This window comes from Papio anubis, chromosome 4 (genome assembly GCF_008728515.1).
Source record: "Papio anubis isolate 15944 chromosome 4, Panubis1.0, whole genome shotgun sequence".
NCBI classification, from domain to species: domain Eukaryota; kingdom Metazoa; phylum Chordata; class Mammalia; order Primates; family Cercopithecidae; genus Papio; species Papio anubis.
In genome coordinates this window covers 167,456,827-167,481,873 of record NC_044979.1, presented here as the reverse complement: position 1 = coordinate 167,481,873, position 25,047 = coordinate 167,456,827, and the positions used below count along the sequence as shown (strand labels likewise).

At 47.2% G+C, this 25,047-nt stretch overlaps 1 protein-coding gene across 1 annotated transcript in view; it reads right to left on the bottom strand.

The window, feature by feature from the left end:
• Positions 1 to 20,815, bottom strand: part of HUNK (hormonally up-regulated Neu-associated kinase) — a 125,444-nt gene extending 104,629 nt beyond the window's left edge. The window contains exon 1 of the mRNA XM_021935540.2: positions 20,555 to 20,815. Within this exon, the coding sequence (XP_021791232.1) occupies positions 20,555 to 20,815 (261 nt within the window). The remainder of the gene's footprint in view (positions 1 to 20,554) is intronic.
• Between the last annotated feature and the right edge of the window lie 4,232 nt (positions 20,816 to 25,047).

Sequence of the window (25,047 nt, the reverse complement as noted above, 5' to 3'; positions counted from 1 at the left end):
CGTCTGTGTCCAAATTTCCTCTTCTTCTAGGGACACCAGGTATATTGGATTAAGGCCCATCCAGATAACCTCATTGCACCTTAATCACCCCTTTATGATCCTATCTCCAAATGCAGTCGCCTTCTGAGATACTGGGGGTTAGGACTTCAACGTATGAATTTGGGGTTGGGGGTCACAATTCAGCCCACAGCAAACACCCTGACAGATATAAGACTTGTCAGGTTCAAGGTAATGCCCTCCTTCACACTGACCCTCCACCAGGGGTGCTCAGGATAACAAGAGCTCAGCAACCACCGCGAAACACACAGCAGCTCACTGGCCCTTTCGGATGCAGAAGCCACACTGGGCAACTCTATTTAAAAGGTTGCTTCGGCCTGAGCACCAGTGAGGCATGGCCCACCCAGCTGTTTGTGAGAAATCCGAAGTTACTTTCCTAATGCTGAAATTTTATTCTGTCACACAGAGACGGATGGGCCTCTCCGATTACACACAGAGAAAGCCAAAACCACCACGTACCATTCCCAGAAAAGAAAATAGAAAAAAATCTCTGTTCCAAGGCTGGTTTTTCATTCTCTCCACTTGCATGTAATTGTCACAGGCCCGTTATTAAATTGTCACACCCTTTCCCCACCCAAGGAAGGAACAGGGCTGATAAGCAATCAGCACTTTGGGGGGAATTTTCTCTTCGAATTTGCAGACCGGAGTCTCTGGGACTCTAGTTTAACAGCTGCTTCGGCTCTTAACACACAGGAAGTCTGAGAGCCCTGGGCCCCTGCGGCAGGTTGAATGATGACTCAGGAGACACAAAGTTCACAGGTCTTGTGAAGGGCATTTCCCCAAGACCCTAATTGTTACTTATGCCAGAGCATGTCTTGTGTCTCCTGGGCCTTGAGTGACATAAACACACTGAATTTATTTATCATCCAAATTCTTCATCTTGCTTCTCTTTCTCTTACAGAACAAGCAACAAAGCAGACTTTGCCAAAGAAAGAGACCAGGACTGATTCTGCAGATTTTTACCTGAGATTCGCTAAAATCCTGGGACACTTAATCAGTCACTGTTGGAAGAAACATGGACTTTTCCACTGTAATAGCATGAGTTCCGTGTTTGTGATTCACAGCTTAGCTCCCACTCCAGGAGGCAGGCTCCACCGGGGCAGATTTGATTCTTGAGCCTGTTCACAGCGCACTTGGTGCCTCAGACAAAAGCACCCAATGGAAGGGGCCATTTGGGGGGAAAAATCCAGACCCCACTTGGCTTGCCAACTCTGTGCCCTAAGGATACATTTTCCTCCCGAAATGCTGTCTGTTTGCTAAACCATGCACCTTGCAGCTGCGTCCATTCAAACAGGAAGCCTTTGTCCAACTGGGCTGCCCAGAGGGGATGCCTTTTCTAATTGGCCCACTTGAGGATGTGCTTTTTTTTAATTGGTTGACCCAGAGGGGATGTCTTTTTCTAATTGGTCTGGCAAGGCACAGCTTTTCCAATGTGTACAAAAGCCCATACAGGTTATCAGCAGCTCTGCATAAAAAGGGCCATCACGAAGTGTTTGAATGAAAAAACAAACGATCATCTCCAAGTAAAGGTACCATTTGTGTTATTTTTTAAGCTAGTTACAACTGGGCAATTTCCCCAGCAGTGAGTATTCTGACATCACAGTACACCTGGCAAATGGCTTGAGATGCAGAATTCTGAGTCTAAAAATGGATTTTACGAAAATGGAAAGAGCGTTCCATGAGTGTAGAGGGAATGATCTGGAAAAAGGAGAAGTCATCAGCTATTTTCTCCTTTCTCTTTTCTTCCTTCCTTTCCCTTCCCCTAGGCCCTGGGATGACCTTCCTTTCCACAACAAAGAGGTCTTAGACATGCTTTCTTTCAAATTTGACATTTAATACTTTAAACTCCAAAATTAGCTCTAATTCAAGAAGCATTCCTGTCCCACAGGCAACAGGAAGCAATCAATATTCTATTCTCACACCAGAGGACAACTGGCAGCCAAAAGCGGTTGAAAAGGTACAAAAGAAACGCAGCCTTGGGGAAGAAGGGAGAAACCACAGGAATTGGAAACCCAGAAATTTTGGCAATAAGAATCCAAGACAAAATTCTCAACCCAGTCCCGGAATCCAAAGGGGCCTTAGATCACATTGGAAATGACAGAACTTCTAGCAAAGGGTCAGTGAAAAAATGCAGCAAGCTATCCCCAAAAACACAAACATGGGAGAAAGTGTAACCCTTAAAGGCAATAACATGTTTTCCTGAGTGTTGAGGCAAGAGTTGCCTACCCGAGCAAAACCATGAGAATTAAATTGTCCCACAAACTTTCTCAAACCATACTAATCTGGTAACTCGTGGAGGATCATCTATCAATAGTATTCTTTCTTCCACTGTCAAAATGATTCTCTGCTGTTAAAGGACACTCAGTGGCAAAATGGTGACAAGGAGGTAAGGTCAGTAAGGATTCCAGTATCACACTTCTACCACGATGTCATCAATCCCAGAAATATAAGGAGACCCAATAATACCCATGTTGGGGCTCAGGACACACCAACCACCCCGAAACATGACTATAGGAGACCAGAACATGACACTCCAATTATAATTATTTGGCATAGTTTGAGCTGGTTATCCTGAGAAACTGCAAACATAGAAGTAGCTCTGAAAAGCTGTTCTTTTGCAAATAATAATAATAATAATATCTATAAAGAAAATTTATGTATCAGGAAGAGAGTTGCTCCAGGTAACTTTTATTACCTGGAAGACTTTTATCTGCATAACAAGGCAACCTTTATTCACCACCATACATTCCTTCCCCTCATCCTCCCATAACGCATCGCCACCACCCCCAAAGCCTCAAGCCCCTATTCTTTTCTGTAGCTCAGGATGCTGTAGAAGCTTCCATGACCTGGCCCTTCTTGGAGTCTCATATTCTGTGGGACTCCCATGCATACGGTGTCCCTAAATGTGGTTTTCCTCCTTCTACTCTGTCTTATGTCAGTTTAATCTGTAGCCCAACCAAAGACGTAGAAAGGTGGAGGGAAGACATTCTCCCTCCCCTACATCCAGAAAGAGCAGAAAGTGAAACACAGGAGGAGGCAGGGAAGCCAGGAATAGTGAGAAGCCTTGAGGCAGGGGGCAGGGTGAATGGCAGGATGCTCCCTAGGAAGCACAGAAGCTGCCAAGAAAAGGAGGTCCAAGGCAGAGGTGGGCAAGAGGGAAGTGGAATCCCAGGAATGCAGACCTCCGGAGAGGCACTCCGGTCCTCAGGGAGGTGTTGACGGAAGAGGCGCCCCCATCATCTTTTGCCTCACCTCACTTTATCCTTAAAATAAAACACTGTTATCTATGATAAACTGAGTGGGTATCTGTTTCTTACTACCTAAAAGACGCTAAATAATACATACTTTTAAGGCGTAAGTGTAACTATGAAAGTCTAAATGAAGAGAACAACCAACTACCATTTCTTTTTTTCTTCTTTCCCTTTTTTTTTTTTTTTCTTCAGAGAGAGTCTGGCTCTGTCTCCCAGGCTAAAGCGCAGTGGTGTGATCTCAGCTCACTGCAACCTCCGCCTCCCGGGTTCACGTGATTCTCCTGCCTCAGCCTCCCAAGTAGCTGGGACTACAGGCATGCGCCACCATGCCTGGCTAATTTTTTGGAATTTTTTTAGTAGAGACAGGGGTCTCACCATGTTGGACAGGCTGGTCTCGAACTCCTGATCTCAGGTGACCCGCCCGCCTTAGCCTCCCGAAGTGCTGGGATTACAGGCATGAGCCACCACATCCGGCCACTGTTTCTTGACTAACACAATAATGACTGTATTTTCAGGCTATGTGCTTTACACACACACACACACACACACACACACCATATATATATATATGTATATGTATGTATTTTTTAAAAACCAAATTCTCATTGAATACCATGAGGTATGGTTGTCACCATTTTGCAGATACAGAAGCTGAAGTTTAGAGTTTTTGAACACTGTGCCCAAGATCACACAGATACCAAGTAGCAGAAAGCAGATGGGAGCCCCAAGCTGTCAGTCCCCACAGCCTGTGCTTTAGTACATAACACCAACAGGTTAAATCATTATGTAACAGGTTAGAATCTGTAGTCAAATATCCCTACCCAATGCAAAGATTTTTCTGCAGACAACTATGAAACACTGGACCCACTGATCATGTATAAGACAAAACCAACAACAAGCCCTCTAGGTTACTTATGCATAAAAGCAATAAGAGAAAACTAAAGATAAAAGGCTATTGGATTGATTCGACAAAACACAACATTTCTATGTGCCTCTGCCCCCTTCCTAAAATAAAAGCACCATAAGGTGAATCAAAAGGCAAATGACCACCTGGGAGAAAATATTTGCAACATAACAAAATGTTAAATAAAGTTGAGTTAAAGTTGCTTTCTTACATATTTTAAGTTCAGCCTAATGGTTTATCTGTACATAGTGAACTGTAACCTAACTTGCATGTGTAAACAGGATCCTAACAGAATGTGTAAACAGATGTGTAATAATACATTTAATAGTATTATTAAATGTAATCTGCTCTTGTACCAATCACAGAGTCTGGGCCAATCACAGGTGTGTTCACATGTTCAAATAAGACAAATGCCAAGCTGTAAGCAATCCAGCTGTTTCTTTCTTTTCTTTTCTTTTTTGTTTGTTTGTTTGAGACAAAGTCTCACTCTGTCGCCCAGGCTGGAGGGCAGAGGCGCAATCTCCTCTCACTGCAACCTCCGCCTCCTGGGTTCAAGCCACTCTCATGCCTCAGCCACCCGAGTAACTGGGATTGCAGGGGTGGGTCACCACGCCCAGCTAATTTTTGTATTTTTAGTAGAGACAGGGTTTTGCCACATTGGCCAGGCTGGTCTCAAACTCCTGACCTCAAGTGATCCACCTACCTCGGCCTCCCAAAGTCCTGGGATTACAGGCGTGAGCCACCACGCCCAGCCTGTTTCTGTACCTCACTTCCATTTTGTCTGGTTGGGGGTCAGGGCCGGGGGGTGCTCCGTTCTCAAATCATTCTTGGCTCAATTAAATCGTCAAATTTAATTTGTCTAAAGTTTTTTTTTTGTAAACAAAAGCTAATACCTGTAATACGAAAAGAGTTTCTATAAACCAGTAAGATAAACAGGAGAAAGATGGGGGAAAATTATTAATAGTTCATAAAAGAAGAAACACATTTTCAATCAAGTACACAAATTATGATTAGCCTTACTAATTATCAAAATGCTCAGTTAAAAAGTCACTTTCGTATCTGTTGTGTCACTTGGTATAACCTTTCTGAAGCGCAATGTGGCAATGTGTCAAAAGCCTTCCAACTATTTATCTTAAGGAATGATTCAGAGATGAACATACAAGGATAGTAACAGCAGTATCACGTATCCAGGGAAAATTTTGAAACAACCTCAATGTCCAACAATTGGGAACTGGATTTAAAAATCACAGCAGCTCCAAATAATGGAATGCCATGCATCACCAGAAATCAAACTTTAAAAGAATATTTATCTGCTGGGCGTGGTGGCTCACGCCTGTAATCCCAGCACTTTGGGAGGCTGAGGCAGATGGATCACCTGAGGTCAGGAGTTCAAGACCAGCCGAACCAACAAGGTGAAATCTTGTCTTTACTAAAAACACAAAAATTAGCTGGTCATGGTGGCGGGTGCCTGTAATACCAGCTACTTGGAAGGCTGACGCAGGAAAATCGCTTGAACCCAGGAGACGGAGGTCGCAGTGAGCTGAGACTGCGCCATTGCACATCAGCCTGAGCAATAGAGCAAGACTCTGTCTCAAAACAAAAGGTATCTAAAACAGAAAGAGTGGATAATGCAATGTGATCAGTATAGTAACAAGTGGCAAAACTGACAATAAAAAAGTATGTATAAGTGGCCATGATTTAGATGGCAACTATCAAATATGAGCTCAAGATTTCTTTTGATCTGTTAAAAATCTCAAATATTCTGGAATATACCTGTGACAGTTAAGTCACAGTATAATAAATTAGTTAAGATTTAAAGAATTTTAAAATTCTTAATGCTTGGTCAAAAATACTTAAAAATATATTATTTAAAAAATATTTATAGTTGATCATAGAAAAAACACTGATTTATATTAGACTTTTTAAAAATAAATGCGCTGTTGAGTAATATGTTCCTTTGAAATCTGGAGGACACAATTCTAAGTCTGAACACTGGAAAGAAACTATCTGTTACCCCACACATTCTCAGGTACTTTCTCAGCTGCTTTAATGGCCTTTATGATAAAAAGCTCACTCTTGATCTTGGAAAAAGCATCTCAGAGTAATAAATTAGGTGGGAGTACAATAGCCATCCAGCACCTTCCCTCCAGAGAGAAATTCAAGTTTTATTATGTCAAATTGGCCTTGAAATTGCAACTACTTCTCACAAATGTTAGCTTTTAATAGAATAAAATGTCACCCTATGGGAATGACACTATACAAACCTGGAGACGTGTTTTCAAAACAAGTTTTCGTTATTAGTATTATTAAATGTAAATGTTCAACTGAGAACTGAGTCATCGACTAGTTTCTCTAATTAAATTTTTAACCTGGAATCAAGAATGCACTGAGAAAGCTACATCAGAGCAGCAGTAATTCCAACTAAAAACCAGATTATATAAGTGATAACACTTATCTTTATCCATTTGGTTTCACTACCGTAGGGCTCAGATAAAATGTTAAAATATTCTGATCTCAGACTCCACAGCTAACTTTCCCTAAGCTTGCTTTTCACCTGGGGCACTTCCTCATTCCATTTGCCTCTGATGTCCTTTCTCAGCCCAAGTGAGGACTAAGCAATGGCTTGGGAAAGCTGGTCTGGCTTGGCATAATAAGGCAAAAGCACTGGGTATTTTGTTTTGTTTTTAATAGGTAATCTGTGTTCATTCTCATAGGAGGATGGTTTAATGAGGAGATTGGAAGGGACTGTTCACTGTGCGACATAGGAATGAACTTCCAGCTTCACGATGTGATTCAAAACCTCTCGCCCCTCTGGTAGATTTTTCAACCCTCAGCACAAAAGAGAAGTACTAGAGATAGACGGATGCTAACCAGAGCTACCCAGAGAGCTACTAGTCCCCACTGCTTCCTTCATTGAGGAAGTCTGCTAACAAAAAGGTATATGTGTGTGTTTATATTTAGCATAGTATTATATAATTTATATTTAATGTTGTATATAACACACAAATACATCTGTGTATATGCATGTATATATATGTATACACACACATACATTTGTGTGTGCACATACAACACCCATTTTTTGTGTGTGTGTTTGTTTGTCTGTTTGTTTTTTGAGGTGAGTTTCACTCTTGTTGCCCAGGCTGGAGTGCAATGGCCTGCAATCTCGGCTCACCATAACCTCCACCTCCTGGGTTCAAGGGATTCTCCTGCCTCAGCCTCCCGAGTGGCTGGGATTACAGGCATGCACCACCACATCCAGCTAATTTTGTATTTTTAGTAGAGACAGGGTTTCACCATGTTGGATAGGCTGGTCTCAAACTCCCGATCTCAAGTGATCCACCTGCCTCGGCTTCCCAAAGTACTGGGATTACAGGCGTGAGCCACTGCATCTTGCCTAACACACATATTATTAATAGCTCAAGCTCCTCATCTCACAGTGAATGCATAAAGATGGTAGACCAGTACTACATATGTGAGAGAAGCACCCCTCACTCCTTGGGAGCACACATGGATGTTATTATTACGCACAAAAGCATCCCAGTAATGTCCAGGGCTTTGCACTTTACTTCTTCACTGATTCATGACCTGATTGGCTACTTATTAATACTTTTATTTGGAAACCTGCAGTTTGGACTCCAAACACTCTGATGAAATGTTTTCCTGGGTGAATGTGGTTTTGGCATTATCTGAGGGGCTTCCTCAAATCCAAGACTTCCTACATTAAACTTGAGAGAGTCCTAGGCAAACCAAGATCCTGGTCATCTCTGCAAAATCAGGACAACAGTACCTACCACAAAAGGCTGCTATGAAGAGTAAGCTGTCTTATGCAACAAAGCATCCAAGACATGGCCCAGCAGATGGTACGAGATCCACAAATGTTCATTATTTTCGTGATCAGCATGACCTCCTCAGGGTCAAAGCAAAAACCATGTACCCATTTCTTTCCTGCCGGTTTTTGTTGATTTGGAAGGTTATGCAATCCGTGTTCTGCTCCAGATAGACAAGGGAGTCACTAAGAATCCAAACTTCATTCTATCATCCCTTAACTGAGCTGGCAAGGCTCCCTGAAGGTGGCTGCAACATCCACTGTTCCTTTGTCTCTTAGCACCACGCTCTGTGCTCACGGGGCACCCACTACTGCTGCGTACTTTCAAGCTGCCACACACAGAGCTCCGGCAAAGAGCCGATGGTGACAAAGAGAGGAGCTTCACGTACAAAAGCGTCTGAAGAAAGGCAGAAAGATGGCCTGACAACTTACCAAAAGCCTTGGGGTCGAACGTAAGACAACAAGAACTCAAATAGAGGATTAAAACGGCATTGGTGATGCAGGGAGGGAGCCCAGAATGAAATCAAATGGCTCAGAAAATGGGCAAGAGAAGCAAGCAGGATTGCAAAATGTTTTGGCAGGAATGTGGCTTAGGAGACTAATAAACTTATAAAAAAAAATTACAGTCAAAGACACAGACTCCAAAACTACATATATCTCCATGGGAAACATCCAAAATAAAATGTATGTTTGCAAATAGCAACTTCTCCCATCTGTTGCAGTGTTGCTACATTTTCTCAGGAAAGAGCGAGGTCCGTTAACAGTCCCCTGACACTGCAAAATATTGTCTGGTTCTGGTTGGTTACCTGTCACTCAGATACCTAGGTGCCTACCTAAATTCCTGCAGAAAACACAGCTGTTCCGGGGCCAGGAGTTTTCTACAGAGCACCAGCCAGACAACCCGTTCAACATAGTCATCACCCAGACAGGCATACCCACAGCAGCAAGGAATGAGAGAAACGTACAGCGCTTGCAGAACCAGAGCCTACCAGCTTGGACATTACCCCCCAAGAAGGCTGTCACATGCCTTAGGAAGATTAAACCATGCTTGGATCCATTCATAAAACATTTTCTGGCCAGGCGCGGTGGTTCATGCCTGTAATCCCAGCACTTTGGGAGGCCGAGGCAGGTGGATCACCTGAGGTCAGGAGTTCGAGACCAGCCTGACCAGCCTGACTCCATCTCTACTAAAAATACAAAAATTAGCTAAGCGTGGTGGTGTGCACCTGTGATCTCAGCTACTTGAGAGGCTGAAACAGGAGAATAGCTTGAACCTGGGAGGCGGAGGTTGCAGTGAGCCAAGATCCAGCCTGGGCAACAAGAGCAGAACTGTCTCAAAAAAAAAAAGGATTTTCTGAGCATATTCTCTGTACCAGAAACTATTCTTGGCACTGGGGATAGAGCAGTGGTCTCCCCTCATGGGGCTTACACTCTAGTGGGGAGATAAACACATCAACTCTAAATATATGCCATGGGATCAGGTGACGTTAAAGGTTTAATTATGTCCCCTCAAAATTCATCTGTTGCAGTCCTAACTCCAGTATCTCAGTACTTTATTTGAATACGAGGTCTTTTTTTTTTTTTTTTTTTTTTTTTGAGAGTCTCATTCTGTCTCCCAATTTGGAGTGCAATGGCACAATCTCGGCTCACTGCAACTTCCGCCTCCCAACCAGGTTCATGTGATTCTCATGCCTCAGCTTCCCGAGTAGCTGGGTTTACAGGTGTGCACCACCACACCCAGATAACTTTTGTATTTTTCATAGAGACAGGGTTTCACCTTGTTGGCCAGACTGGTCTCAAACTCCTGACCTCAGGTGATCTGCCTTCCTGGGCTTCCCAAAGAGCTAAGATTATAGGGATGAACCTCTGCGCCCAGACCCCTGAATATGAGGTCTTTAGAGAAGTAATCAAGTTAAAGTGAGGTCATTAAGGTGGGCCCTGATCCAATTTGAACTGGTGTCCTTATCAAAAGGGAACATAGGCCAGGTGTGGTGGCTCACATCTGTAATCCCAGCATTTTGGGAGGCTGAGGCAGGCGGGTCATGAGGTCAGGAGTTCAAGACCAGCCTGACCAACATGGTGAAATGGTCTCTACTAAAAATACAAAAATTAGCCAGGTGTGGTGGGGCACACCTGTAATCCCAGCTACTCAGGAGGCTGAGGCAAGAAAATCGCTTGAACCCTGGAGGCAGAGGTTGCAGTGAGCCAAGATTGTGCCACTACACAACAGCCTGGGCAACAGAGCAAGTCTCCATCTAAAAAAAAAAAAAGAAAACAAAAGGGAACATTTGTACAGGGAGAGACAGACACATGTGGAGGGCAGATGATGTAAAGAGACACAGGAAGAAGACGGCCATGGATAAGCCGAGGAGCGGGGCATGGAACAGATCCTTCCTGCACAGCCTCAGAAGGACCCACCCTGCCAACACCTTGATTTTGGACTTCCAGCCTCCAGAATGAGAAACAGTAAGGCCTTGCTGTTCCAGTCCCCAGGTCTGTGCTGCTCTCTTATGGCAGCCCTAGCACACCAGTCCAAGTGGTGAGGAGGGACAAAGCAGAGGGAAGGGGCAGAGAGTGACAGGGCATTCAGAGATGGTCGTCAGGCTGAGGCCACAGGAATTCCAACAGCAGGGCCCGCCTGTCGGCCCCACCAGGGCTACTCCTCAGAGGGCTTCTCAAGTAGACAAAGCCGCTCAAAGAGTCCCAAGGTGCACTGCCACGCACATGCATTACTGTATTAATACTCGGCTTAGTACATTTTAAGTCCAAGTTATGTAGTGGCTCTTGCTCCTTGAAAGGTTTTCATTTCCCTCGATACTCCCCCTTTCTCTTTCTTCTCAACCACTGTCTTAGTCAGCTTGGGCTGGTGTAACATAATACCATAGACTGGATGCCTTATAAAGAACAGACAATTTGGCCAGGCACGGTGACTCGTGCCTGTAATCCCAGCACTTTGGAGACCAAGGCGGGTGGATCACCTCAGGTCAGGAGTTTGAGACCAGCCTGACCAACATGGGGAATGAAACCCCATCTCTACTAAAAATAAAAAAAATTAGTGGGGCGTGGTGGCATGCACCTGTAGTCCCAGTTACTCGGGAGGCTGAGACAGGAGAATCACTTGAACCCAGAAGGTGGAGGTTGCACTGAGCCAAGATGGTGCCATTGTACTCCAGCCTGGCCAACAAAGAGTGACACTCGTCAAAAAAAAAAAAAAAAAAAAAAGAGCAGACATACATTTCTCACAATTCTGGAGGCTGGGAAGTCTAAGCCTAACACACCAGCAGATCCAGTGTCAGATGAGGGCCTGTTTTCTGGCTCATAGAAATGGCACCTTTTCTCTGAGTCCTCATATGGTAGAAGGGCAAACAAGCTCCTTTAGGCACCCTTTCTTTCTTTCTTTTTTTTTTTTTTTTTTTGAGACAGAGTTTTGCTCTTGTCACCCAGGCTAGAGTGCAATGTCGTGATCTTGGCTCACTGCAACCTCTGCCTCCCAGGTTCAAGCAATTCTCCTGTTTCAGCCTCCCGAGTAGCTGGGATTACAGGTGCCCACCACCACGCCTGGATAATTTTTGTATTTTTAGTGGAGATGGGGTTTCACCATGCTGGTCAGGCTGGTCTCAAGCTCTGGACCTCAAGTGATCCACCCACCTCGGCCTCCCAAAGTCTGGGATTACAGGTGTGAGCCACCAGGCCTGGCTTTTTTTTTTTTCACTACAACCTCAGTGAGGCACCTGTTATAAGGGCACTAATCCCATTCATGAGGGTAGATCTCATCACCTCCCAAAGGCCCCATCTCCAAATACCATCACACTGGAGGTTTGAATTTCAACAAAAGAATTTTGGGGGACACAAACATTCTGATCATAGCAACCATCCCACCATAAATGGTACCACCTTTCCCACGAAGAGATGATGAGACATGGATTCACAGTTGTTTTACTTAAACCAGCAAGAGTCAAAGATTTCCAAAGATCATCCCACACAGTATGCCTCTCCCTTGCAATCCAGGCATGGTAAGGGTGGGGGTGGAATCAAGGGTGCTTAGTCCAGGGCCATGGTCGCAGAACCCACTTGCCTAGCCTGAGTGTGTATAATCTGCAACTTTAGACCAATTGGCACTGTTGTTAACAAACCAAGGTGATCCAAACCCTCAGCCCAGTAATCTGCAGACCTCCATTTAGTCAGCAGAGCCAACAAGGATGGGCAACAAAGCAGTGGCTCTTACTATTTTAGAGGTAAATAACTCCATTTAGAATATGATGAAACCCATGGACCCTCTCTTCAGAAACATGTTTACATGCACACAATTGATAGGGCTCCGTAGACCTCCAAAACTTATCAATTATCCTTCTCTAGTTCATGAACTCCCAAGAAATAACTTCTGCAAATGGCAAGAACCACAAAGAAAAAGAGAAAGAATAATGGGGAGCGAGGGAAGATGGTAGACACTGCAAAATACGTCACTCAAAGAGGACTAATTCCCTTAATAGATAAAGAGCTCCTACAAATCAATAAGAAAAAGGCCAAAAACCCAAAAGAAAAGTGGGGAATGGACGTGAACAATGAACAGAAATGAAGCACAAACAGTTGAGAAGGTATGAAAATATACTCAACTCCCATGTAAATAAGAGAAACAATAAATAAAACAAGATACTCTGTTTAATACACTAGATTGGCAAAGATCAAAATGAGTACCCTGTTGGCTGACATGTGGAAAAGCAAACACTCCAGTACCAGATGGGTGTGATTATAAGTCGGGAACCCTTATAAATTATAAGGGTTATAAATGTGATTCTAAATTGCCAACCTCTATGGCAGGCAATTTGGCAATACTTATCAACAGTTAAAACAGACATACCTTTTGGCCTAAGACTAGGAATTTACCCCTCAGATACACTGAAGGGTCACATTTATAAAGTGACAAATGGAAATTGATATTTATCGCACTATGGTTTGTAACAAAAAAAAAAAAATTATGTACTACCTAAATGTCCATCAACAAGGGATGATTAAGTCAACACGATTCCTCTACACAGTGACTACTATGCAATAATTAATTAACATAAAGAGTGAGGCAATTTTGTAGTAGTCATGGGGAAGGATGCTCAAGACATATTGCTAAGTGAAAAAGCAAGATAATGAACAGCATGTACAGTTTAAAAATACATCTGCCCTGGTGGGTGGGAGGGATGGATGAAGAGAAGCTGGTTCATGGTTACAAACATACATAGATAGAAGAACTAAATTCTAATGTTTGTTAGGGTGACTATACTTAGCAGCAATACTTTGTATATTTTAAGGTAACTAGAATAGAGGACTTGAAATGATACCAACCCATGGAAATGAATACTTAGGTGATGGACACGTCGATTCTCTGGCTTGATCATTACACATTCTATGCATTCTTTTGTATCAATAAAAGAAGAAAAATCTGCCCATACCTACGCATCTACAAATATGTATGTGGGTTCCTATGCATATAGGGTATCTCTGGAGTGATACACAAGGACTAGGAGGAGGGGTGGCCTCTCACCAGAAGACCCAGGAACTGAAGAGCCCAGATAAGAAGCAGTTACTTCTCACTGCAAACCCTCTCAGAACCTTTGAATTTCAGACCATGTGTCTGTATTACCAGTTCCAAAACTTAACCAAACACATCTTGCAAACACAAAGATGATTAAAAACCAAAAAGAACCCAGTGATGAGAAGTTGCGTAGCTAGGGCAGAGTGGCCACCGTAAGAGTGCTAAGAGGATGTTAACAGGTGGCTCTACCCTGAGTAGTTATTTTCGTGCATGAGAATGTCCCAAACTGTTACTCTACTCATCAAAAATCCAAATTCCCACAACTCCTTCCACGACTTTTCCCACCACTCACAAGTGATGGGGGAGGGAGCGTCTCTTCCCAGGAAAGTGCCACCGTCTCTGAAGCAGGCATGCTGGGCCACAACTTGGCCCAACTCTCAGTTGCCCCAGAGTTCTCAGGAAAAAAACCCATAGAGCATATAAAGGGAGCTTTCAACCTTGTAAGTGCCAAGAAACACAGCAGAGCCCTGATGGTCTAACCTAAGAGAAATGTGAGGCCAGAAAACTTCCCAGCGTGTGGCACATAGAATCTGCTAATAAGATGCCACGCCGGCTGCTCCTTCATTTCAGGGTGAGAGACCACAATCGAGCTGCAAGGTAGGGCAGGATGAAGAGAAGCTGGTTCATGGGTACAAACATACATACATAGAAGGACTAAATGCTAAAGTTTGCTACGGGGACTATACTTACCAGCAATACTTTGTATATTTCTTTGTTGTTGTTGTTGTTGTTGAGATGGAGTTTTCGCTCTTGTTGCCCAGGCTGGAGCACAGTGGCACAATCTCGGCTCACTGCAACCTCCACCTCCCTGGTTCAAGTGATTCTCCTGCCTCAGCCTCCCAAGTAGCTTGGATTACAGGCACACACCACCATGCCTGGCTAATTTTTTTGTATTTTTAGTAGAGACAGGGTTGCACCATGTTGGCCAAGTCTCAAACTCCTGACCTCAGGTGATCCACCCTCGGCCTCCCGAAGTGCTGGGATTACACGCGTGAGCCACCACGCCTGGCCATACCTTGTATATTTCAAGGTAACGAGATGAGAGGACTTGATACCAACACATGGAAATGATGACTACGCATATCCAAGTGGGCATGGAAAAGATGCCCACGTTGTCTATGGTCCATATGGTATGGACTCAGATGAAGAACCCTGGACTCTGACCCTGTCTCTTTCAGTAAACAGCAAATGCTGGGCTGTACCCCCAGATTCCCCATCAGTGCTGAAGAATTGACTCCCCCAGGAGTGAGCTCTCCCCAGGAACCGCCCTCAGCAACTGTCCTGTCCAAGGCCATGCCCCTTGCCTGGGCAGCCCCCATCAAGGACTGGCCCATGCAGAAATATAAATCCCAGTCCTCTCAGCCCAAGTTGGCCAGCTCTGAAGGGCCAGCTCAGCTCCAGCACTCACCACGGCATGGGCGGGGGCTTTGGCTTAGAGCGGTATTGGAGCCCAGCTTCTCCCTCTGCCTAGTGCTGCTTTGCCCCTTTCCTTGCAGAGGTCAGTTCTGAGAGTAATCCCTAAAAGCACATTCATCTCCTTCCCAAGATCTGCTTGCCAGGAAATCAGCCACAACCCAATACTGACAGTCTAAAAAGGTGCCGGGGCTTGAACTATGCTCCCCCAAAAGATACCTTCAAGTCCCCTCGGTGCCTGTGGATATGATCTTCTTTGGAAATAGGGACTTTGTCGATGTCATTGAGTTAAAATGAGGCAATTCTGGATTAGGGTGCACCTCCATCCCATGACTGGTGTCCTTATAAAGAGACAGGAAGCGATTAAGAGACAGAAGAGACAGTCAGAGGGAGGCAGACTGGGTGAAGACAGACACAGAGACCGAGTGCTGCAGTCATAAGCCAGAAAACGCCACCACTAGAAGCTAGAAAGAGGGAAGGAAGGATCCTCCCTGTGGCTACAGAAGGAGCACGGCCCTGCCGACACCTTGGTTTTGGATTTCTGGCCTCCAGAACTGGGAGAGAATAAATTTCTGTTATTGAAGCCACACAGTGTGCAGTAATTTGTTAGAACCATCCCAGCAAACTCATAGAGAATGTCAGCGAGAAGATCTACTCAAGGCACCCTTCTACGTCATCAATGCAGGCAAGAACACCCGCAAGCTTACCCACCCCAGGGCTGCTGCAGGCATCTAACCAGAATGTGCACGGGAGGGGGACCCCGAAAAAAACCATACAACACTGTAGCACTGGGCTGGTGCTGATGATGGGGAGAGGGAACAGCTCTCTCGAATTCACAGAGGCGTCCCTCTGCTCGGGGACTATTCAGGCCTTGTGTTTCTAGCTCTTTCCTGCTGGTCATCTTACCACCCAGCACCTCCTATCAGAAAGCGTGAAATTCAATTCAGGTCAGCACTTCGACCGGGGCTGAGTAGAGAAAGAAGTTTCACCCATCAGCTAAAATAAGGCCTGGGGATTATCTATGGGTCTCAACTAGCCAAGAGAACAGGTCTCTCCATTACCATAAATAATCGACAGAGGGAATATACGTTCCAAGGCAAATGATACCCTGTGTCCGAGCCACCTTCCCACAGAGAACACCACAACCTGTCCCTCTCTTCGCGGGCACATGGCTGCCACTTCCTACCCCTTCTGGGCAGATAAACCCTGGGACCGATGATGGCCGCGCTGACCTCCAATAGCTGGCAGCATGCAGAATTCTATAGTCTCACAGACTTGAGTCGGATTGGTATGCACGGGTAGCTATAGCCATGACTCAACACCTGCAGAGAAAATGTAGGGTTGTACTCCTCTCCGCAGGCACCGTTTCTGCACTGTTGCGCTGACTCAAAGCACCCTTTGAAGTCCATAGGACCTGTATCAATGAACACTAGGAACCAGGCCCTACGTGCCAATTTCCATCATTCACAAGTACTTCAAAAAGATGAGGCAGAGCAGGAAGTTCAAAAGAATCCGCCCGCAACTGCAGAATGCAATCTCCGAAATTACAGGCAGTGCCTTGTCACACAGGGCACACCAAGCAGGTGCTTTGCAAATGCCTCCTTCTTGCCAAGAAGTCCCTGCCAAGGATTAATAGGAATTTCCAGTTCTCTAAGCATTTCTTGTTCCTCAGAGCGATTACCCCTAAATTTCTAGCACTTCAAAAATACAGGATTTAGCACCTGTTTGTTTCAGAAATACTTGCTAAAAACAGATCTGCCAAAAGGCCACCTCTAAAATTAGTCATATTTCCTGCTCTGCAAAACATAGTAAATCGTATTTTTAGTAACTCCTTCACTCCAGGTATCTGGCACCGTCATGCTCTAAGCATGATCATTGGCAAGTTAGTAAGCAGGCAACCCTTATTCTTAGCCTAAAAATAGTTCTGATGGAAGTGACAAGCAGGCTTATTATTTTTTAACCAAGGGTTAGAACAAGATACTTCAACATCCTAACCAATCATTTTATATACTCAACTTTGTATCTCAGTGAGACTCAATCACAAAAGAAGGTAACAGTGGCACGGACTGTCTGTTCTTGTTTTGTAGTTTGCCTGCCTACAGTATCTGAGATACGCCTACTCTTTTCTCGATTCAGTTTTTCCAACTATATTTTTTCAACTTTTATCAATTTTTTACAAAACGTAATAACCTGTCATGTGCCAGAGACCATGCCTATCCTGGTTCATAGGATCATGAACCAACACCAGGGTTCCAGCAATTCTCGTGTGTCAGCCATCCAAGCAGCTGGGACTACAGGTGTGTGTCACCACACCCAGCTAATTTTTGTATTTTTAGTAGAGATGGGGTTTCTCCATGTTGGCCAGGCTGGTCTCAAACTCCTGACCTCAAGTGATCCACTGGCCTCAGCCTCCCAAAGTGCTGGGATAACAGGCATGAGCCACCACATCCGGCCACTAAATCAAACTTCTAAGGAATTATCTAAATATATTGCTGATGACAAAGGACCATTGTTTTACTGATTCCTTACAAACATTATTTATAATGTCTGTATTAGAAACATTATACGTGGTTTCTAAGTTGCTTCTATTTTAAGTTTAATGTTTATAGAAATTTAAAATCTTAAACTCTTTTTTTTTTTTTTTTTTTGAGATGGAGTCTCATTCTGTCACCCACGCTGGAGTGCAGTGGCACAATCTAGGCTCACTGCAACCTCCACCTCCCAAATTCAAGCAATTCTCCTGCCGCAGCCTCCCAAGTAGCTGGGATTACAGGTGTGCACCACCACATCTGGCTATTTTTTGTATTTTTAGTAGAGACAGGGTTTCACCATATTGGCCAGGCTGATCTAGAACTCCTGACCTCAAGTGATCCACCCACCTTGGCCTCCCAAAGTGTTAGGATTGGCCTTAGTTAGGTAATATCCAAAACTAGAGTGGGGATGGGGACTCATTTTAATTTAGCAATCCTTCTCAGAGTCAAGCATACACACACACAACCATTTTAATCCCTACAATCTGCTAAAACCCAAATCTATTAGTTAAGCATTAACTGTGCTGGATTTTGGGAGATAAATGCTATTAATGACACCATTGTTTCTTTAAAGCCAGCGACTGAGTGAACTAAAATCCAGATTTCTCCCAATGCCTGCAATCCCTGACGCACTGATTCTCCCCGCCGGGGAGAAGCATCCCAGGAAACCAAGTTTTTCCAACACAGACATCTCTCCCCTGCCTCCTTCTCCACCGAAGAACCACCATCCTTAACCGCAGTCCATCAATGGGCCCAGGGGAACAATTTCACATCCAATTAACATCTCCTGTCATTGCAACAATCAAGTGAGATTCATCATTTAAGAAAGATAAAACGGGAGGGAAAGGGGAGTGGGCACCTGGAGGAGCAGCGAGTCTCTTCATGTGAATCCTATTTGGGCAGGAATGCCCTGCATGTGGGGCTTCCCAATGGGCCCGACACAGGGCTCCAGAACCTCAGCGTTGGCTGAGCTCTGAATCCACCCCCAGGCAGTTCAGCCCAAGCCAAGAGTTTTATGGTGCAAAAATGCGCTGCTACAGAGCCAGAGGCACAGCACAACACAGCAAAGTGGAGAGAAGCCAGAAGCCTGCAGCAGGGCAGGCGAGAAGAATGTACTTGCAGTGTTTGCCATTACGTTGTCAGCATAAAGACTCGCCTCTTTCTGTTATGTTTAGAGAGGAAATATGCACGACCAGACTGAATCCTATATGTTTCCAATGAAAATAAACTTCCATCGCCAGTGCCAACAGGAATTTACACAGGGCCAGGAGAAGTGAGCTCACTCTAATTAACCGACTGTGTGGCCTCACAGCATCCTTGCGCCCTGAACGGACTCGCAGTGTGGAAGTCAGACAGCTCACTACGAAACGAATCGAATCGAATCGAATCGAGGAGTAAAAGTGTGCCTCGCTCCCTGCGGACTAGAACAAGGTTTGGAGGTTTTTCTTTCTTTTTTTTTTTTTTTGAAGAGTTACTCAAGTTCATACTGAACACTCCCTTTTTGCATGGGAATGCAGGCACTTTTAAAAACTACTCACTCTAACCCCACGTACCCATAATAAAGGAGTGCTCACTCAGAACGGCTGTAGGGAATACAGGGAAAATGACAAGGGTGGCAGAGACCTGCAGTCACAGGCAAGAGGCTCCAAGACAAGGTGGGGAAATGGGGAGAGGGGAACTAAAGGTGGGGTGAGGCTGGTGACAGGCAAAAAGGGCAGGTTGGCCCTGTGACCAGGGGTTTCACAGGGCAGCCCTAGGCTGGGCAGAGGTCCCCAGGAGAAAGACAGAGGGCTCGGCTCCCAGGCCACCGGCTCGGTTGGGAAGTGAACTCCGCCTTCCCTTCTTGCGGCTGACGCCTCCCTGACCCACAGACCACACAAAGGAGCGGGTCCCCCTCCAGGGCTGAGCCACCCCCAGCCTGGGGGCAGCCTTGAGCCCGAGATGACAGGAGCTTGGGGCAGCTCCAGCCTGGGGTGACCCGACCTCAAAAGCAAGCCATCAGCTTTTGGGTTTCTTCTCACAGCTCTAAATGACACCTTCCATCTACCTGCCCCTCGCCGGGCAAGGGTTCACAATCATCTAACTTCCAGCAAGGCTGGAGAGGCGCCCCTTTCGGTCTCGGGGAGGTCCCCTTTCCTTTCCCCTCTTCTAGAAAGATAAGAAGGCATCTCCCAATCTCTGGGGAGGTGTCTGTAGTTCTGCTCCTGCCAGTAGCAGGGTCTTCACTGCAGCTCCCACCCTGAGGCTGGAGGGCACACAGGAGCTGGGGGAACCGAGAGAAGGGGATGAGACGGAGAGAAGCGGCTGAGAACGGCGGGAATGAGAATGGTGGGTGATATGGGCGGCAGGGGTGGGAAGGTTGAGTGGATGGAGAGGCGCACAGGTTGAGGGATGGACAGGTGGAGGGCGGAAGCACAAACCCTAGCCTGAGCACGAAAAATTCCCTAGCTGCTGGAGTCCACAGGTGGGGAGGAATGCAGGATCTCAGCCTTCCCCCACCTCCTCCCAGAGCCCAGGACGGGAATCAGACTCTAAGCTCCCCCAGAGGATGGCTGTTAGCTTTACGGCTCCCCCGCCCCCGACATAAGAGCCCAACTCCTCTAGCCTTGGTTCCCGCCTCGCCACGGATCCGCAGCCCCTGCCGGCCCGGAGGGCAGAGAGGCCCCATCCCGCCCCCGGCGCTGGTGTCCGCCAGGCGGCGCCCTTCCACTTGCAGAACTGCGGCGCGGGACGCTTCCCCCGGCACTGCCGTCCCCTCCCCAGCCCCCGGGCAGCTGACCCCAGGCCGCCCTTCGGGAAAGGCTGAGAGGGGCTGAGTGCGCGTTTGGCTCGACCCCTCTTTTAACCCAACAGGAAAGCCAGGCAGAAGGGGAAGGCGCTCGGCCCGGGACTGTGCACTGGGACTCCCAGTGCAGTGCTCCCCGCGGGGTCCTGGCCGCCGACTCCCGCCCTGTCCCCCAGCCCCACGGCGCCCGGGCGACTCACCTTCTCCCCGGTCAGCACGTGCAGCCCCTCGCGCACCTTGGCGAAGGAGCCCTCGCCCAGCTTCCTGCTGCCGATGAGGTAGTTGCCCACGCGCTTGTGGTGCTGGAAGTCGCGGAGCCGCTCGCGGGGCACGCCGCTCACCCAGGCCGGCAGGAAACTTCCCTCGCAGGCCGCCGCCGGCCTGGCCGCGTCCTCCGCGCCGCCGCCGCCCCCAGGCGCCGCCGGCTCCCCCAGGAGCCCGTCCCCTGCCGCCGCCGGCATCGCGCTCGCCCGCGGCCCGCGCGGCTCAGGCTGGGCTCCCGCGCTCGCAGCTCCTCCTCCTCAGGCTCCTCGGCTCCCCCGGCTCCTTCGGCTTCTCCCGCCGCCGCCCTGGGCCCAGCCCCGCCCGGGTCTCTGCACCCCGCGCCCGGGGCCGCCGCGATCACGCCCCCCGCGCCGCCAAGCGTGGCGCGCAGACAATAGCGGCCGCCCAGGGGACGCGGGAGCGGGGACCCCGCCCCCAAAAGTTCTTCCTCGGAGGGTCGCCCGGGCCCCTTTCAGGACACCAGGATTCCGCCCCGGGTCCCGTCCAGGAGGCTAATGACAGTCGTCCTGCTCGGGCGCGCGGGGTGGGGCGCGGTCCGGCGGCGCCTGGGTCCCGGGGTCCGGGTGCCTGGGTGCCTGGGTCCCGGAGCCCGAGCGCCTCCGCCTCGCCGCCGCCGTCTGGCCCGCACGGGCTCGGGTCCGGCTCCCGCGATCGCTCCTAGCCGTGCGCTGGGCGGCAGCTCCCGCCGAAGAGAAGCGCGCGGCGGGCTGCAGGCGCCCTCTGGAAGGCAGCAGAAGAAAGCCCCATTCAGTTTGAATTTGCAGAAATTTAATCCGGTCGCGGGCGGCGGGAACAGATGCGAGCTCCACTCCGCAGCCCGTGCACTTTCAAATCCCTAGTAGCCCCTCCTTCCCCGCGCGCCTCAGTCAAACTCGACCCTCGCTCGAGAGGGGAGGGCCCGGGGAGGGGAGCGGCGGAGTGGACGCAGGAGCCACCTGAGCGCCAGACTGGGAGATCCTGCGCGGCCTCGGAGGCGCGCGCTCCCGGGCCGCCCAGGTCGGGCCGCCTCCGGCTGCGCCTCTCGCCCGGATTCTGGGCTTGGGTTTTCTGGACCTTTCGGCGGTGAAATCCCCCACTGGCCGCACCCACCCGGGGCGGGGGAAGGGGGAAGGCTCTCGAACTCCGTTGACTGTGGATCGGGTTGCGTGCCCGGCCCTGGGTCCGGCACACAGTAGGGCCCCCTGGACCTGGGGTGGAAGGATAGATGGATGGCTAGAAGAAAGGGTGGGGAGGTGGCCAGGCGTCTGCCTGGGCTCGCACGCAGGCTGGTTGGCTGTGTTGGAGGAGGTGCAGCCACAGCAATAATAGTAGCAGCAGCAACGTAGGAACCAGGGCGTTTGCTGCCTCTGCTTGTAGCTTACACCTTCTTTGCCTGCCGTTGAAATGATGCCCGTGATTGCAGGAGGTGGACCGGCGCTCGCCTTTCTTCGATGCTTTTGTTCTGCAAGCGCTATGACTGTGCTTATCGCATAAACAATTGCAACTGCCCTGACGACACTGGTACCTCTCCAGGATCCCCAACATCTTCTCAAACCGAAAATGAAGAATCTTGTGAGGGAGAAGCAGGAGGGTAGGTAGGAGGAGGCATTTACAAAATGCTACCTGTTGAGGTACCCGCATTTGATGGAAACTTCACCCCGATCGTGCAACATCAGAGCTGAAAGGAAGGATTGGGTCCTAACAAAGTTCCTTTCATTGTTTATTCCTGAGTAAACAAGTATGGCATCGACCCATAGCACTGCTTTGAGATTGGGGGTGGGGGATATGGGGGTAACAACAGCTGTCATCAATCCAGTGTCTGGGGGGCTCGCTGACCCATCTGAAGAGGAACCCAGAGAAACGCCTGCTTTCAATAGGTCTAATTTTAAATACGCTACTATATTCATCTACCTGCCTGTTCCAAGTCACCAGCCTCAGTTATTATGACAGAACCTGTGTTTTCTGTTGTTCTGTCTCATTGTTCCCGTTTACCAATATTAAGGATACAGCTTAAAATGTTTTTCTTGCTGTGCTTAAGGGACTTCTTTGCTCCCACCACCCTTGACTATTTCAGTAAGGTTCATTCAATCCTTTTAATGTCTCTAATTCAGTAATCAGATCTTAAGAGGACAGTTGCATGGGAGGGGAATGGTGACCAGCATGGTGCCAGCAGAATAGATGTCCAGCAACTGTCTAAAGAATGAGGAATATGGAGCTCACTTTGGGGTCAAAACCACTCAGGCCGGGTGCAGTGGCTCACGCCTCTAATCCTAGCACTTTGGGAGGCCGAGGCAGGTTGATCACGAGGTCAGAAGTTCAAGACCAGCCTGGCCAAGATAGTGAAACCCTGTCTCTACTAAAAATACAAAAATTAGCCAGGTTTGGTAGTGGGTGCCTGTAATCCCAGCTACTTGGGAGACTGAGGCAGAGAATTGCTTGAATCCAGGAGGTGGAGGTTGCAGTGAGCCGAAATCTTGCCACTGCACTCCAGCCTGGGCGACAGAGCAAGACTCGGTCTCAAAACAAACAAACAAACAAAAAAACACTCTGAATCTTCCATCAGAAACAGTTTGGGAGTCCACCCAATGTTGTGTTAATAGAGTATGTTTTTTTTAATGTTAGGACATGCATTGTTTATGAAAATTTAGAGATTTATTTATTAAGGTTTAAGGCAAATTTCAGAGACTTTTCCCCAAAGTATCTTTATGGTCTAAAAAAAAAAATTTCATAAAAATGGTGGATGACGTTCACAATGAAATAGAGATTTTCTTTCCTTTTAATTATCCTCTCAGGGTAGAGGTCAGGAAAGGGGTGAAGAAGAGAGAAAATCCAGGCCCATTAAATCTTTTTCAAGCCTGCTGCCTGGGTTTGATTCAAGTTCACTGCTAATTCCATAAGCTGGGATGGATGCCAAAGAGAAGTTCAAATCCTACCCGTGCGTCCCCTTTGTAACTGATTTTTGAACTACAAGTCCTAGTCTCTGAAATGGCCTGTTTAACAAGATATCACCCCAGAAATGTCTTTATGTAAAACAAATTGGTACACAATATATTGCCCTCATATTCAGAGTGCAGAAAGCATCTGATTATTCAATGCGACAGTAATGCAACATTGAAAATTCTCTGCTAATCCGCCCAAACTAAATTTCTAGCCTTATTCTCCTGCGGAGTTCCCGGGTGGGGGGTGGGGGCGGGCGCTATATTTCAGCTGTCTTTGGCTGGGATCGAGCCTCCGTACTGTCACACCTTTGCCTGTGCCTTGCCCACCCCCAATCTGCTGTCACCAACTCATTTCCACCTAGCACAGGTGTTCCCTTTCCCATGAAGCCCTCCCCAACCAATAAGCTACAAGAAGCCCATCTGCCTCTGTTGTCTCTTAGTTCATAGAGTCATTTCACATTCCCCTTATGTCCTGTAGTACTTATTATCCATGGCTTTCTTCTCTTTTAGACTCATTGAGGACAGGAGCTGTGTCTAATTTCATTATTATTTACCCTACAGCACCTAGCACAGTGTCTGAGACATGATCATTGTTCAGTATATATTTGTTGAATAAATGAATGAAAGTAATCATTCACTGATTCTGAAGTGGAGTTTTACTACTCCTGAGAGCAAGACCCCGTCTAGTCCTGGGGGAGACAAGTTACCAGTGACTTTCTAAAAGCATTTTTAGTCGCATTGTTGGTTGCCTTTGGGGATCAACAAATATAATTGTTTGTCTTGTCAAAGATGGGTCATTCTCTAACTTGAGTGAGTTAACCCTTTCAGAAACAGGACCAATCCCAGTGGGCTGTGAAGCCTGGGGAAGCTTTCTCAGTTGACTTGTACCAGCTGCTTCCTTCCTTCCCTTTTCCTTCCCCATCTCCTCGCCCCATATGGCTGGGAGACTGCCTCTGTGCTCTCACAGAACGCCAGCTAGAAGACCCAGCTGGAAGCAGTCAAAGACAATTAGAAGTAATCAGGCTGGCACAGCCAGGAAATGAGAGTTGGCTAGAAGGGGTTAGGCTGGCAGAAGCCGGCTGGTAACTGGAGAAGGAACGGATGGCAAAGCAAAGACGGCAGACATGGATCAACTTCGCCTGAAAAACATCCTGTGAACTCTATATGGTCATGTTCCCAAAACAAAGCGTCCCGTAAATAACAGACTGGACTTGAACCCGTGTCCCCAGAGTTCATGTCAAGCATTATTCTTTTACAACACCCAGCTGTTGAATGTGCACAATGCAACGGCTGAGGAAGAAAGGGTTCCTCGGGCATAAAGACTCATGTGCAAAGGCAGCCCAGTGTGCTATTGCAGAGTAGGCTGCATCCCCACAATGAAACGCTTCTCTAAAAACGAGTCGTGACACTTACCTTTTGGTGCTTCAGTTTCCTTAAGCTGCAAAAATGGAATATTAAGGAATTGTATGGAGTCAATCAGATTATGCACA